The sequence below is a fragment of the Mobula hypostoma genome, chromosome 6 (assembly GCF_963921235.1).
Source record: "Mobula hypostoma chromosome 6, sMobHyp1.1, whole genome shotgun sequence".
NCBI lineage: Eukaryota > Metazoa > Chordata > Chondrichthyes > Myliobatiformes > Myliobatidae > Mobula > Mobula hypostoma.
In genome coordinates this window covers 115,711,747-115,726,099 of record NC_086102.1, presented here as the reverse complement: position 1 = coordinate 115,726,099, position 14,353 = coordinate 115,711,747, and the positions used below count along the sequence as shown (strand labels likewise).

Below are 14,353 nucleotides of genomic sequence, written 5' to 3'. Positions count from 1 at the left end.
AAGCCATGCTGACTATTCCTAATCATATTATGCCTTTCCAAATGTTCATAAATCCTACCTCTCAGGATCTTCTCCATCAACTTACCAACTATTAAAGTAAGACTCACTATCTATAATTTCCTGGGCTATCTCTACTCTCTTTCTTGAATAATAGAACAACATCCGCAACCCTCCAACCCTCCAACCCTCCAGAACCTGTCCTGTCCCCATTGATGATGCAAAGATCATCACCAGAGGCTCAACAATCTCCTCCCTCGCCTCCCACAGTAGCCTGGGGGTACATCTCATCCAGTCGTGGTGACTTATCCAACTTGATGCCTTCCAAAAGCTCCAGCCCATCCTCTTCCTTAATATCTACATGCTCAAGCTTTTCAGTCAGCCGTTAAGTCATCCCTACCATCGCCAAGATCCTTTACTGTAGTGAATACTGAAACAAAGTATTCATTATGTACCTCTGCTATCTCCTCTGGTTCCATACGCACTTTTCCACTGTCACACTTGATTGGTCCTTTTCTCTCACGTCTTATCCTCTGCTCTTCACATACTTGTAGAATGCCTTGGAGTTTTCCTTAATCCTGTCCACCAAGGCCTTCTCATGGCCCCTTCTGGCTCTCCTAATTTCATTCTTAAGCTCCTTCCTGCTAGCCTTATAATCTTCCAGATCTCTATCATTACCTAGTTTTTTGAACCTTCGTAAGCTCTTCTTTTTTTCTTGACTAGATTTACAACAACCTTTGTTACACCACAGTTTCTGTACCCTACCATCCTTTCCGTCTCATTGGAATGTACCTATGCAGAACTCCATGCAAATATCCCCTGAACATTTGCCACGTTTCTTCTGTACATTTCCCTGAGGACATCTGTTCCCAATTTATGCTTCCAAGTTCCTGCCTGATAGCCTCATATTTCCCCTTACTCCAATTAAACGCTTTCCTAACTTGTCTGTCCCTATCCCTTTCCAATGCTGTGGTAAAGGAGATAGAATTGTGATCTCTATCTCCAACATGCTCTCCCACTGAGAGATCTGGCACCGGACCAGGTTCATTTCCCAATGCCAGATCAGGTACAGCCTTTCCTCTTGTAAGCTTATCTACATATTGTGTCAAGAAACCACCTTGAACACACCTAACAAACTCCACCCCATATAAACCCCTTGCTCTAGGGACATGCCAATCGATATTTGGAAAATTAAAATCTCCCACCACAACAATCCTCTTGATTCCTTTCCAGAATCTGTCTCCCTATCTGCTCCTAAATGTCCCTTTGTTATTGGGTGGTCTATAAAAAACACCCAGAAGAGTTATTAATTCCTTCCTGTTCCTAACTTCCACTCACAGAGACTCCGTAGGCAATCCCTCCATATCTTCCTCCGTTTCTGCAGCTGTGACACTATCTTTGATCAACAGTGCCACGCCCCCACCTCTTTTGCCTCCGTCCCTGTCCTTTCTGAAACATCTAAACCTGGCACTTAAGTAACCATTCCTACCCCTGAGCCATCCAAGTCTTTGTAATGGCCACAACATCATAGCTCCAAGTACTGATCCACTCTCTAAACTCATCCGCTTTGTTCATAATACTCCTTGCATTAAAATAGACACATCTCAAACCATCAGTCTGAGCGCGTCCCTTCTCTATTACCTGCCTATCCTCCCTCTTGCATTGTCTCCAAGCTTTCTCTATTTGTGAGCTAACTGCCTCTTCCTCAGTCTCTTCAGTTTGGTTCCCCCCCCCCCCCAACAATCCTAGTTTAAACTCTCCCCAATAGCCTTAGCAAACCTCCCTGCCAGGATATTGATCCCCCTGGGATTCAAGTGCAACCCATCCTTTCTGTACAGGTCACTCCTTCCCCAAAAGAGGACCCAATGATTCAGAAATCTAAATCCCTGCCCCCTGCTCCAATCCCTCAGCCACGCATTTATCCTCCACCTCACTCTATTCCTATACTCACTGTCACATGGCTCAGGCAGCAACCCTGCGATTACTACCTTTGTGGTCCTGCTTCTCAACTTCCTTCCCAACTCCCTGTAGTCTGTTTTCAGGACCTCCTCCCTTTTCCTGCCTAAGCCGTTGGTACCAATATGTACCACAACCTCTGGCTGTCCTCCTTCCCACTTCAGGATATTGTGGACATGATCAGAAACATCCCGGACCCTGGCACCTGGGAGGCAAACGACTATCCATGCTTCTTTCCTGCATCCACAGAATCACCTGTCTGACCCCCTAACTATAGAGTCCCCTATCACTGCTGCCATCCTCTTCCTTTCCCTACCCTTCTGAGCCACAGGGCCAGACTCTGTGCCAGAGGCACGGCCACTGTTGCTTCCCCCAGGTAGGCTATCTCCCCCCGCAACGGTACTCAAACAGGAGTACTTATTGTCAAGGGGTACAGCCACAGGAGTGCTCTCTAGCATCTGACTCCTGCCCTTCTCTCTCCTGACTGTTACCCACTTAACTGTCTCCCCAGGCCCCGGTGTGACTACTTGCCTGTAGTTCCTCTCTGTCACCTCCTCACTCTCCCTGACCAGACGAAGGTCATCAAGCTGCATCTCCAGTTCCCTAAGGATCTGCAGCTCGACGTACCTGGTGCAGGTGTGGTTGTCTGGGAGGCTGGAAGTCCAAAAATATTGCAGTTTCTTTATTACTATTTCGTTCATGTAATATTTCAAAACATTAACCAATGCCACAAATTATTTTGGAATCCATGCTCAACATTCTTTATATAAAGTTGCTGTGTTCTGCATTGCACCCTTAACTCCTCCATCCTTCCAGTCAGTATTTTAAGAAAATTTGTCTTCTGTTCTTTTGCTGTGTTCCATCTGCCTTTTTATGTGTAGGAATTGTGTTTGCTCTCAACCAGTCTCCCGACACAATGAACTTTCCAAATTTAAGTTTTAATATACAGTACATGGATTATTACCTCAGCTACTTTTTCCCCCATTGGCATCAGAATCATATTTATTATCACTGTCATATGTAGTGAAGTTTGTGTTTTGCAGCAGCAGTATAGTGTGTTTACCTTCCGTCGGTCATAGTCGACCATGGGTACTGCGCCTCTGGTAGTCACTGGGAGAGGCCTCTCCAGGGTGCAAGCCAAGGCAGAGTTGATATGGAGATCTGTCTGTTGCCCATGCAGTGGGACCCCCCTCTCCATGCCGATGACAGGTCCAAAGGAAGGATGAAAGTCGATACAGTTTGGTGCCAGTAGCATGGCAGGAGTTGCCGTGCCGGTGCTGGGTACAGCAATCAGCCGGCTTCGGGACTCCGACTCCGACTCCGAATTTTTCCTCTGGGTTTACTCCCAAAGCCTTTCCCATGAGCATATGTAGCTGCAAGGCAGCGGAGGTTTGAAATCGGAGTTTTCCCTCTCCTAGATGAGCTACCATCCGTGGTTAAAGAACCCCATCTGCCCGGAGCAACTGGTATAAAGGCACCAGTGGCCTGCCTTTGCCCCTTCTCCTGTCAGTGAGAACAGCTCCGCTGGGCATAAGAACTATGCCACGCATGAAGGCCAGGAGTTGGACTCGGTTGTCAGAGGCTGTTTGAGACACACGCCATGAAGAGCATTTGTTTAGCAGTGGGAGCTCGTCCCCACTACTACCCTTCAGCTATGACTACCTTTGGAGCCAGCAGTACAGTACAACATTAAAAATTACTATAAATTACAAAAGTAATCCAAAAGAGGAATAATGAAGTGATACTCATGGGTTCTTGAGTTAGGCAAGTTATCACTCTCTTGTCATTATATGCATCCATCAGCAGCCTCTTCCTTATTTATGGGGTTGTTTATGCCCATGTCTTTATTTAAATACTTAATTAATTCAGTCGTGTATATTTTACAGTATGTGCCTTCCTAATTGATTTTGACTTTCTTCCAACTCTAATTTCTTTTTGTATTTTTCCTTCATTGTCTCTATTTGGTGCATATCAGAATCTGGTTTAATATCATTGACATATGTTGTGAAACTTGTTTTGTGCCAGCAGTACAGTGTGATTGTTAATATATTAATTTTATATATATAAAGGAGAGCAAAGTTAGGTGGATTGGTTCATTGCCACATATTTTTATCAGTTTTGTATCTTTACTGATTTAGTTAGGACTTTCTTTGTACATGGTAAGTCTTTGCCAGCTGACTTGTTGTTGTCTTTCAGTGGATTTTGTTTAAGACTATTGATCTACATACTAAATATCTAATAGTGGTATTCAATATTTTAGTGAATGTTAATTTCCTTGGTTTGATTTTCAATTTTTGCAATTTATTACTGTGTTTTTGATTACATAAGCACAATACAGGATGGATAAATTGTGCAATTAATTGGATTTACTCTGGAATTGATAATCACTTAAAACGCTTCCTGTTTCAGATGTGTTGAATTGAATCGTTCAACGTTATGTGAGCCAGATTTTGTACTGCTGCCCAAGAAGTCCTTATTTATTGACCAGAAACGCACCACTCTGATTGGTGAAGTAGTGAATGGAGGACCATTTCCACTCTTCTTAAGCCATGTCCCTGTCTTGAGCTTTGACAATCAAGGGCGATTCATTGGAGAGAGCTTTGAGCCAAGTAATGTGGGCCAGAAACCGACTCTGCAAGGTGTGTACAAAATTGTCTGGTTAAGTTTTCTATGACCAAGTGATGTTTCATATAGGAAGTTAATTTAGGAGGTGAAACTGAAGTCTGTCCTGACTGACCTTGAATATGCTCAAAGTAAATTTATTATCAAAATACAGTTATGTCACCATATACAAGCCTGAGATTCATTTTCTTGCAGGCATGCTCATTAAATCTATAATGGAATAATAACCATAGAATCAATGAAAGACCGCATGGCACAGTTACCCTTCATGTTTTGAAAGGATTTGATCATGCTCTGTAGTCTTGGTGAGCAGCCTACTATAGAGGGGATCTAAAACAGCCAGTCTCTGACCAAGTCAGATGGCTTGGTGAGATCAATAAATGCAATGTAGAGGGGCTTCTTTTGTTCTTTGCACTTCTGGAGTTGGCAGAAAGAGAAAAAAATCATGTCCATAGTTGACCTTCCAGCTTTGCAATACATAGTAATAAAAATGGTAAGTTAAAATAAGAAATATATATTTAAAATATAAATAAGTAGTACAAAAAAGAGAGGAAAAGTACTAAGGTAATGTTCATGGGTTCATTATTCATTCAGAAATCTGATGGTGGAGGAGAAGAAGCAGTTCTTGAAATGTTGAGTATGTATCTTCAGGTTCCTCTACCTCTTCCTTGTTGGTAGCAATAAGAAGAGGGCATGTCCTGGGTGATGGGGGTCCTTAATGATGGATGCTGTGTTTTTGAGGCATCACCTTTTGAAGATGTCCTGGAAGCCGGGGAGGCTGGTGCCCATGATGAAGCTGGCTGAGTTTACAACTTTCTGCAGCTTTTTCCAATCCTGTGCAGTTGGCCAGATGGTTGTGCAACCAGTTAGAACGCTCTTCACAGTCTGTATAAATTTGTCAGTGTCTTTGGTGATATACCAAGTCTTCTTGAACTCCAAATGAAATACAGCCTCTGTCCTGCCTTCTGTGTAATTGCATCAACATGCCGGGCCTAGGTTAGATTTGCAGAGATGTAGACACCTAGGAAATTGATACTACGCATCCTTTTCAATTCTGATATCTCAATGAGGGGTGGCGTGTGCTCCCTTGACTTACCCTTCCTGAAGTCCACAGTTAATTGCTTGGTTTTACTGATATGCGTATGAAGTTCAGATTGATGGAGACAGACAAATGATAGTAGGGAAACAGGCAGCCATAGTACAAGTGAGGCAAGTGGCATGTTCTGAGCATCGGTTCTTGGTACACAATTATTTATCATTTATGTAAATGGCTTGGAGGTGTGAACAGAGTGTAAGATATCCAAGGTTGTATTTGGGTGAAGGTCACTCTGTGTTGAAGGTATGTGGTTGAGTGAGTGGGCAAAAGAAACTTAGTGTAGGGAAATATGAGGTAACGCATCTCAGTAAGAGGTATTGAACAGCAGATTATATTCCAAATGGAGAAATATTGCAGATTAATAAAGTACAGAGGGATATTGTTTGTGAATCGTAAGTGACAACAGACAGGTGCAGCAAGTAGTTAGCAAGGTAAATAACACATATACCTTTAATGCAAGACATTTGAGGTTTCGAATTGGGTACATGCTATAACAATGTACAGACTATTGGGGAGACTATACTAGAATATTGTGTGCAATTTTGGTCCCTTTAATTAAGAACCAGATCCCCAGCTAAGGGTAAATAGCCCCACTGCCTTGAGGGCAGCCTCAGAAGAGGCAACGGCTGTAGGAGTAAACCTAGACAGGAAGTCCGAAGTGGAGCTCCTATGGCAGTTGGATGCCACTGAACAGCTTTCTGGCAGCTCCTGCAGCCAAGCTGGTGCCAGACGTATTGCTTTGCTTTCCTTTGGACTACACTGGTGAGGCTGAGAGGGGGATCTTGACGACTGGGCAATCCAGGATCTCGGAATCTTCCACCAAGGTTTGTGCCCTGGAGAGAACACTCCACTGCCGCTATCCATTGTCCTCTAAGACAGACGCGTGCCATCATCAAGAATTTAAGAAAGGATATACAGTGGAGGTGTTCCAAAAGAGATACACTAGGGTAATTCCTGAATTGTCCTATAATGAGCAGCTAAATAAATTAAATCTATATTCTTCAGAGTTTAGAAGAATGAAAGGCGATTTTATTTGTTTGTAAGATTCCGAGGAGAGCATAGCTGTCTAGATATTGAGACAACTCTAATGGAGCAATCTTTAACAAGGGAACACATTTAAAAGACTTGGAGTGTCTTTAAAACTGAGGTGCGTAGAACTTATGATGGAAGGTGGGGAATCTCTGGAATTTTCAACCCCGGTAGGTAGTGGATCACTGGAGGTAGTTAAAAAGGAAGTAAATACATTGTAGAAAGATCCAGGAGTTGAGGGCCATGGAGAACTGACACAGCAGAGAAGTCGAGTTGTGAGGCAGGACAGCCATGATGTTGAATGGCAAGGCAGATTTGAGGTGCTGTGGCCTGTTCCTCACATTTTCCTGTGTTTCTATAACTGGGAATTATATTGCGGCTGAAATATTCTAAAGGCGGCCACCATTGTAGAATGCATGGTCTTGTTTAGATAGAGTCATAGATACAACATAACAATGTGCCTTTTGGCCCACTGAGTCCATGCCAACAACCAACCCATTTATTCCTACATTAATCTCATCAGCTGTCCCCAGAGGAAGCCTTCACAGTCAGATGTGAAGTAAGAAAAATAATTAGTTTTTGAAGATCCCTGAGAAATGTGCAAAAAAAGAATGATTGCTAATGATAGGTGTGACCTTGAGAAATGTACTGTATATGTGTGAGCATAGAGCCTGTAGGGAGATGTCTTGTGCTGGTTTGGTTGTGTGAACTTTTGGACAAACGCATGATTTTGGAATTCAAGTTGGTAGCTCAGTCTGATCAACTAACGTCAGTAACGGTCATATTGAGACCTGTTATTTGAATAAATATTATAGTGTGTATAGCACTTGATTGTTTTCCAATATAATTTCTTAAGTAGCAAAGTTTTGGTAATAGATCTTAAACGAGGATCAGGCTTCAGTTTCAAGTATATATAATAGATTTCAAAATGCTAATTGAGTAAGACCAGGGAATGAAACTCTGAAACCCTTTCTACAAAAAGCCCAAAGGAGCCCAAGAAGCTAAATGCCTTAGAAAATAATTTAACAACTACTTGTTCATACTTATATCTCTGTCATTATCAGTGAATGCAACAGAATTTGCCAATACTTGAAATCCAGAGTAACACACACAATGCTGGAGGAACTCAGCAGGTCAGGCAGCATCTAGGGAAAGGAACAGAGAGTCAACACTTTGGACTGAGACTCTTCTTCAGCACCAGAGCATCACTAAAGCAGCATATCCTGCCGTGATTAAGTTGCTGTTTCTATGACCTTGCATGTATTTATTGGTTTCCATATTTCCTAGTGTTCACATTTCTAAGTGAATATCTTGATCTGTAAAGAACATTGCAAGGTCATTTGGACATGGAATTGCAATATAATTAAGATTTGAATTTACATTTAATGATTGTTTCTTTCCTTTCCTCTTCCATTTCCACCACTTCTGATTTCCACCACTTTCTTTGGATTTCCACCCCTTCTCTCCCCCCCCCCCCACCTCTCATCACTCTCTTTCATCAGGGTATCTTTGTGCTGTAAGCCTATATTAGCAGACTGAAATAGAAATGGATAAAATTACTTTATTGTCTGCTTCAAAATTCAGAAGGTATTCATGAAATTGAAAATAAAACAAGGGAAAATCCTAGGAACATTAGACCAATGAATCTCACATCAGATGTAGGGAAATTGCTGGAGAAAATTCTTAGGGATAGGATATATGAGAATTTGGAAGCCCATGGCCTAGTTTGGGAGAGCCGGCAGGTCATGTCTGATCAACTTGATTGAGTTTTTTTTGACAAGGTGATGAGAGAGATTGATAAGGGTAAGGTGTTTGACAGTTTGATAGTAAGGGGTCCACAGTGAATTGGCTGTTTGGATTCAGAAAACTGGCTTATGCACAGAAGACAGAGGGTAGTGGTTGAAAAACTTACTTGAGCTGGAGGTCTGTAATTAGTGGTGTTCACGGGGATCTGTGCTGGGACCTCTGCTGTTTGTGGTGTATATAAATGAGCTGGATGAAGATGTAGATGGGTGGGTTAGTAAGTTTGTGGATGATACCAAGATTGGTAGAGTTGTGGATAGTGTAGAAGGCTGGCAAAGAATACAGTTGCAGATATGGGCAGAGAAAGGGCAGATGGAGTTTAACCCAGATAAATATAAGGTGTTGCACCTTGGTAGGGCAAATGACAGTACACTGTGAAGGGTAAGATCATTAATTGTTGCTGAGCAGAGAGATCCTGGGATCCAAGTTCATAGCTCCTTGAAAGTGGCTACACAGGTCAATAAGGTGGTTAGGAAGGCTTATAGAATGCTTGTTTTATTAGTCGAGATGTTGAGTTCACGTGTCAAGCGGTTATGTTGGAACTTGAAAGAAACTCTGGTTCGGCCGCATCTGGAGTATTGGGTACAGTTCTGGTTGCCCCACTATCGGGAGGATGTCGAGGCTTTGGAGAGGGTGCAGAAGAGGTTTACCAGGATGCTGCCTGGTTTAGAGGGCATGTGCTATCATGAGAGGCTGGTTAAACTTGGGTTGTTTTCTCTGGCGTGCCGGAGGCTGAGGGGAGATCTGATAGAGGTTTACAGGATTTTGAGAGGCATAGGTAGAGTAGGCAGAGTATCTGTTTCCTAGGGCTGAAATGTCTGATACCATGCATTGAAGGTGGGGTGGGGGGGTAAGATTTTTGCTCAGTGGTGAATGTCTGGAGCGCACTGCCTGGTATGGTGATAGAGGCAAATACATTAGAGGCTTTTAAGAGATGTGTGACCATGCACATGGATGTAGGGAATATGGGGGTGGGGGTCAGATATGGATATTGTGTAGGTAGGAGGGATTAGTGTTTGGATGTTATTGATTTGATTTTTAGCTGGTGGTTCTGCACAACATTGTGGGCTGAATGGCTTGTCCCTGTGCTGTATTGGTCTATGTTGTATGAACATGATCCAAGCTCAGTAGTTCAGAAGTGAAAGGCAAGTGGTTTAGACTAATTCACTGCTTGCTGTATTGACAGTTATTGTGAGATGGACCAGCACTTAAGCAGCATTCAATAACGTACATTGATTTTGTTCTGACTTCAGATGATCATGAAGCAGAAATAAAGGTTGAACCTCAGCCTGAAACAACATCCACGAGTAAGTAAAGTGTTTCTGTGGATGAAATTTTAATGGCAATAAAACAAGGGTTTGGGTAACACTTTTAGCATTATATTTTAGTCGTCATCAAGATGAAGATGTCAAAACTTTGTGGTATCCAGAGCAGTAGTGATGGAGTTGTAGAACAGTATAGCACAGAAATAGGCCCTTCCACCCATCTATTATTCTGCCTAGTCCCATCGACCTGCAACTAGACCATAGCCTCCCATCTAGGTATTTATCCCAACTTCTTTTAAATGTTGAAGACAAACCTGCATCCACCACTTGCACTGGCAGCTCATTCCACACTTACACAATCCACAAGTGAAGTTCTCCTTAAACATTTCTCCTTTCATCCTTAACCCATAACCTCTAGTTCTAGTGTCACCCAACCTCAGTGTGAAAAGCCTACTAGCATTTGATTATATGTACAACTCTATCAAATCTCCCCTCATTCTGTTATCCTCACTTATTCAACTTTTCCCTATAACTCAGGTCCTCAAGTCCAGATGATACAATTAGATGCAGAATTAAATGTCACACTGGCTACGTGAGGAAAAATCCATTGACAGGCAGTTGTTCTCTTGCCCACATAATATCTCCTTGGCTCCAATTGAAAGGCTACGTGGCTGTGTACTGTCCTTTTGCTATGCCATACAGAGAAAGCATACTAACATATGGAATGTTCAATGTTATAATGGGAAGTTCTAATATGGCATATATTATCTTAAATTCTTCCCATAAATGATACCATGAATGTGTTTGTAGCGTGACTTGCCTTTTGTGGACATAGAACTGTACAACACAGAAACTTGCTAATCTAACTAATCCCATCCATCTGTCAAATTTTGAAAGGAGCTTAAAACCTCCCTCATGCAAAGCACTCAAAACTACAAAAGTAGTTTGAAGATTAAAAAATCTGTCGCAAAATATAATGAAAATACTCAGTTCACATAAAAGAAATGTCAGTGTTTTTGGATCATGATCTTTGTAATGAAAGTCAGCAACGTAATGAACTCAAGTGCATTTTCTGGTTGTCTTGTCAATTGGCGATAAGGCTGGAGCTCGGAGCATGAGAGTAGGTTGTGCTGTCATTTGATAATGCAGTCAGAGTGCAGCAGTGAATTGCAGTGACATTTTCCTAGCTGATTCAAACTCAGAAACAAATTTGTCATGATATTAAAAAGGTGGTTCACTTAACTGTGCTGATAAAACAGCAATTTTACTTTTTTTGTCACATCTGTTTACTGTTTTATCCTATTTACCTACAGCAATGCTACCAGAGCAAACTCCAGCTCAAGAAATACTTCCTGTTGAACAGCCTTCTCAGCCACCAATACCCTCACTACTTCAGATTCTCACTTCTCCAGCACCTTCGCTATCTGTGGCCCCTCAGGCACCCAGTGCACCTCCACCAAAACCGCAGCCAGCCTACCCTGAGAAGGTACAGAATGGACACATCCAGAATCATCATATCAAAGTATTTCCCACGTTTACTTTACCTTGGCTGCTCCTTAAGTGACCTGCCTAATTTCATAATTTCATTTCTAGCTTACATTAATGTCCAAAGCAGCAGATTTTGGGTGCTTTTTTCCATCATGTAAACTGGACATCATTTTCATGACCAAGTTTTAATAACTAAGATGTTTGTTTGTACCTGGAAGCTGTGAATGAATGCAAAATAGTGAATTAATTGTTCACAATTTGTTCATTACCTTTTTGTTGGGTGCCTCACCTTTCAATTGGAATGTATAGTAAAGTTCTCACTTTTGGTAAACAGTGGGTTTCCAACAAAGATAACATCCTTGAGCTGCTGATGAATTTGTACTTGGTACTGTTAGGAAGGTGTACGCAGTTGATGTATTCTGAATGATCAGATCACGGTTGGTGTCCCCTGTTACAATATTTTCCCATTGTTTTCAGATGATAGATGATGTTGTGAAAGATGTAGTCAAAGATATGGTGAAGGATGTCCTTCGTGTGGAGTGTAAAGAAGTGGCAAAAGCAGGAGCAACTTATGCTGCTGAAGCCATCAGGTACGTGACTGCTTCTGACTCTGGGTAGGGATGTGGATTTGGAGTAGTCAACTACTTCAGATATGATATGATTAGATTCAACTTTATTGTCATTGTGCCGAGTACAGATACAAAGCCAATGAAATGCATTTAGCATCTGACCAGAAATGCAAAGAATAGTGTTACTTACAAAATAACTGTGAATTTAAAAAAGTGCTACAGCACACAAATATAAAAGTACTGAGACAGTACAATACAGATGTAATACTGCTTAGTGCTGTGATGAGAGGTTCAGCAGTGTCACAGCCTCAGGGAGGAAGCTCTTCCTGTGCCTGCTGGTGTGGGAACGGAGGCTCCTGTAGCGCCTACCGGATGGGAGGAGAGTAAAAAGTCCATGGTTAGGGTGAGATGCATCCTTGATAATGCTTTTTGCCCTGCCCAGGCAGCGTTTATGGTAGATGTTCTCAATGGTGGGCAATTGGGTGCCGATAATCCGCTGGGCAGTTCTCACCACACGCTGGAGTGCTTTGCGGTCTGATACGGGACAATTGCCATACCACACTGAGATGCAGTTGGTGAGTATGCTCTCAATGGTACAGCGGTAAAAATCTGTCAGTATCCTGGAACAGAAGTGAGCTTTCTTCATGTTCCGCAGGAAATAAAGGCACTGTTGCGCCTTTTTGATCAGGATGGAGGATATGCAAATATGCAAATTGCTTGATGTGTTTTACTTTAGAATAAGATATTAGGATTGATATAAAATGCTGTGTTACATTTATTGATTTATAAGACTGTAAGACATGGGCAGAATAAGACCATTTGGCCCATCAAGTCTGCTCTGCCATTTCGTCATGGCTGATTCAATTTTCTTCTTAGCCCCAATCTCCTGCCTTCTCCCCACATCCCTTCATGCCCCAACCAATCAAGGATCTATCAACCTCTGCCTTCAATATACATAAAGAATGAGGCCCTTCAGCCCATCGGGTCTGCTCTGCCATTCTATCATGGTTGATCTATTATCCTCAGTCCCATTCTCCAGCCTTCTCCCTGACTAATCAAGAATCTGTCCAATTCTACTTTAAATTTATCCAATGACTTGGCTTCCACAGCCATTTGTGGCAATGAATACCACAGATTCACCACCCTCTGGCTAAAGAAATTCCTCCTCATCTTTGTTCTAAAAGAATGTCCTCGTATTTGAGGCTGTTATATCATTTATTTATTGCCTGTTCTCAAGCAAGTGATGGTGCCATGAACCATTATAACCATTCTGGTGGTTCTGGCACATAGTCGTGAGCAAAAGAGTTCTGGTGACAAGCAAGATGCAACAACTCAGGATGGTACCCTTCAGCTGGGGATTTTACCATGTGCCTTTTGCTGTTGTCATCCTTGGTAACGGAAGTACCAGAGATTCTGTGGATGCTGTAAGTCTTGAGCAATACACACAAAATGCAGGAGAAACTCAGCAGCGCAGGCAGCAGCTATGGAGAGAAGTGAACAGGTGGTGTTTCAGCCCTTTCATCAGGACATGAATTTCTACCTGCCCCCTCACCCGGACTTGCCTATTACCTGCCAGTGTGTACTTCTCCCCATCCCCCACCTTTTCATTCTGGCTTTTGCCCTCTTCCTTTCCATGGCCTGATAAGGATCTTGGCCCAAAGAATCAAATGTTCATTTCCCTCTGTTGATGCAGCCTACCCTGCCGAGCTCCCCCAGCATTTTGTGTGTGTTTGGTAATAGAGGGTCCAGGTTTGGCAGGTGTTGTCAGAAATCGAGCTGAGTATTGTTTTGAGATGGCATTCTCTGCAACCACAGTATGGCAGTGGTGGAGAGAAAATGGATGGGATGCCACTTGGGGGCTAATTTTCTCCTGCAGGTTGGTGAGCTTCTGAGTTGCACTCATCCAGGCAAGTGGACAGTGTTCTTTTAGAATCCTGACATGCCGTTTAGATGGTGGAAAAATCTTAAGATTTTGGGCATGTTAGTCACTTGCCACAGGATAATCAGCCTGCATGTAGAGCCTGTGAAGTTTTAGCTCTATGTTGGCTCTTGGCCTTAACAGCAAGGGACATGGCTACAAAGCAGACAATGCTCGAAATGTCTTCATGTAGTCAAGCAACATCTTAGTTCTGCAGATGGAATTCAATGAATATTCCACATTGATCAGTTTGGTGATATAAAACATCTGGTTAGCAGTGTTTAAATTAAAATGTGTAAGAGAAATGAACTTTAGTAGCCGGATAGCAATCTGTGGAGAGGAGATTAGTTTGGAGAGGCCCAATAGGTGTGGGAGAGATGTAAAATTGATGAGGGTCTGGGATCCTTGCCCTCCTATGTTAGTGTTTGTTCGAGTAAACTTTAATCTGTATCGTATCTTATCTGATGCCCACCTGAAGGTTTACTTCTACCACAGGTGGGGATGCAGGAAGTGTTCTCATCCCCAGCATTAATTCCCTTTGAGTAAGAAAACAAACCATTATTGTGACAAGATCAGCTTCTACAGTAGAGTCGAGCACTACAGCACAGAA

At 42.4% G+C, this 14,353-nt stretch overlaps 1 protein-coding gene across 2 annotated transcripts in view; it reads left to right on the top strand.

The window, feature by feature from the left end:
• Positions 1-14,353, top strand: part of mcm3ap (minichromosome maintenance complex component 3 associated protein) — an 86,701-nt gene that overhangs the window by 36,333 nt on the left and 36,015 nt on the right. The window contains exons 11-14 of one of the 2 annotated variants that reach the window (XM_063051524.1): positions 4,363-4,592; positions 9,757-9,810; positions 11,082-11,254; positions 11,734-11,846. In XM_063051524.1, the coding sequence (XP_062907594.1) occupies positions 4,363-4,592; positions 9,757-9,810; positions 11,082-11,254; positions 11,734-11,846 (570 nt within the window). The remainder of the gene's footprint in view (positions 1-4,362; positions 4,593-9,756; positions 9,811-11,081; positions 11,255-11,733; positions 11,847-14,353) is intronic. The other variant, XM_063051525.1, reaches the window with a different exon arrangement.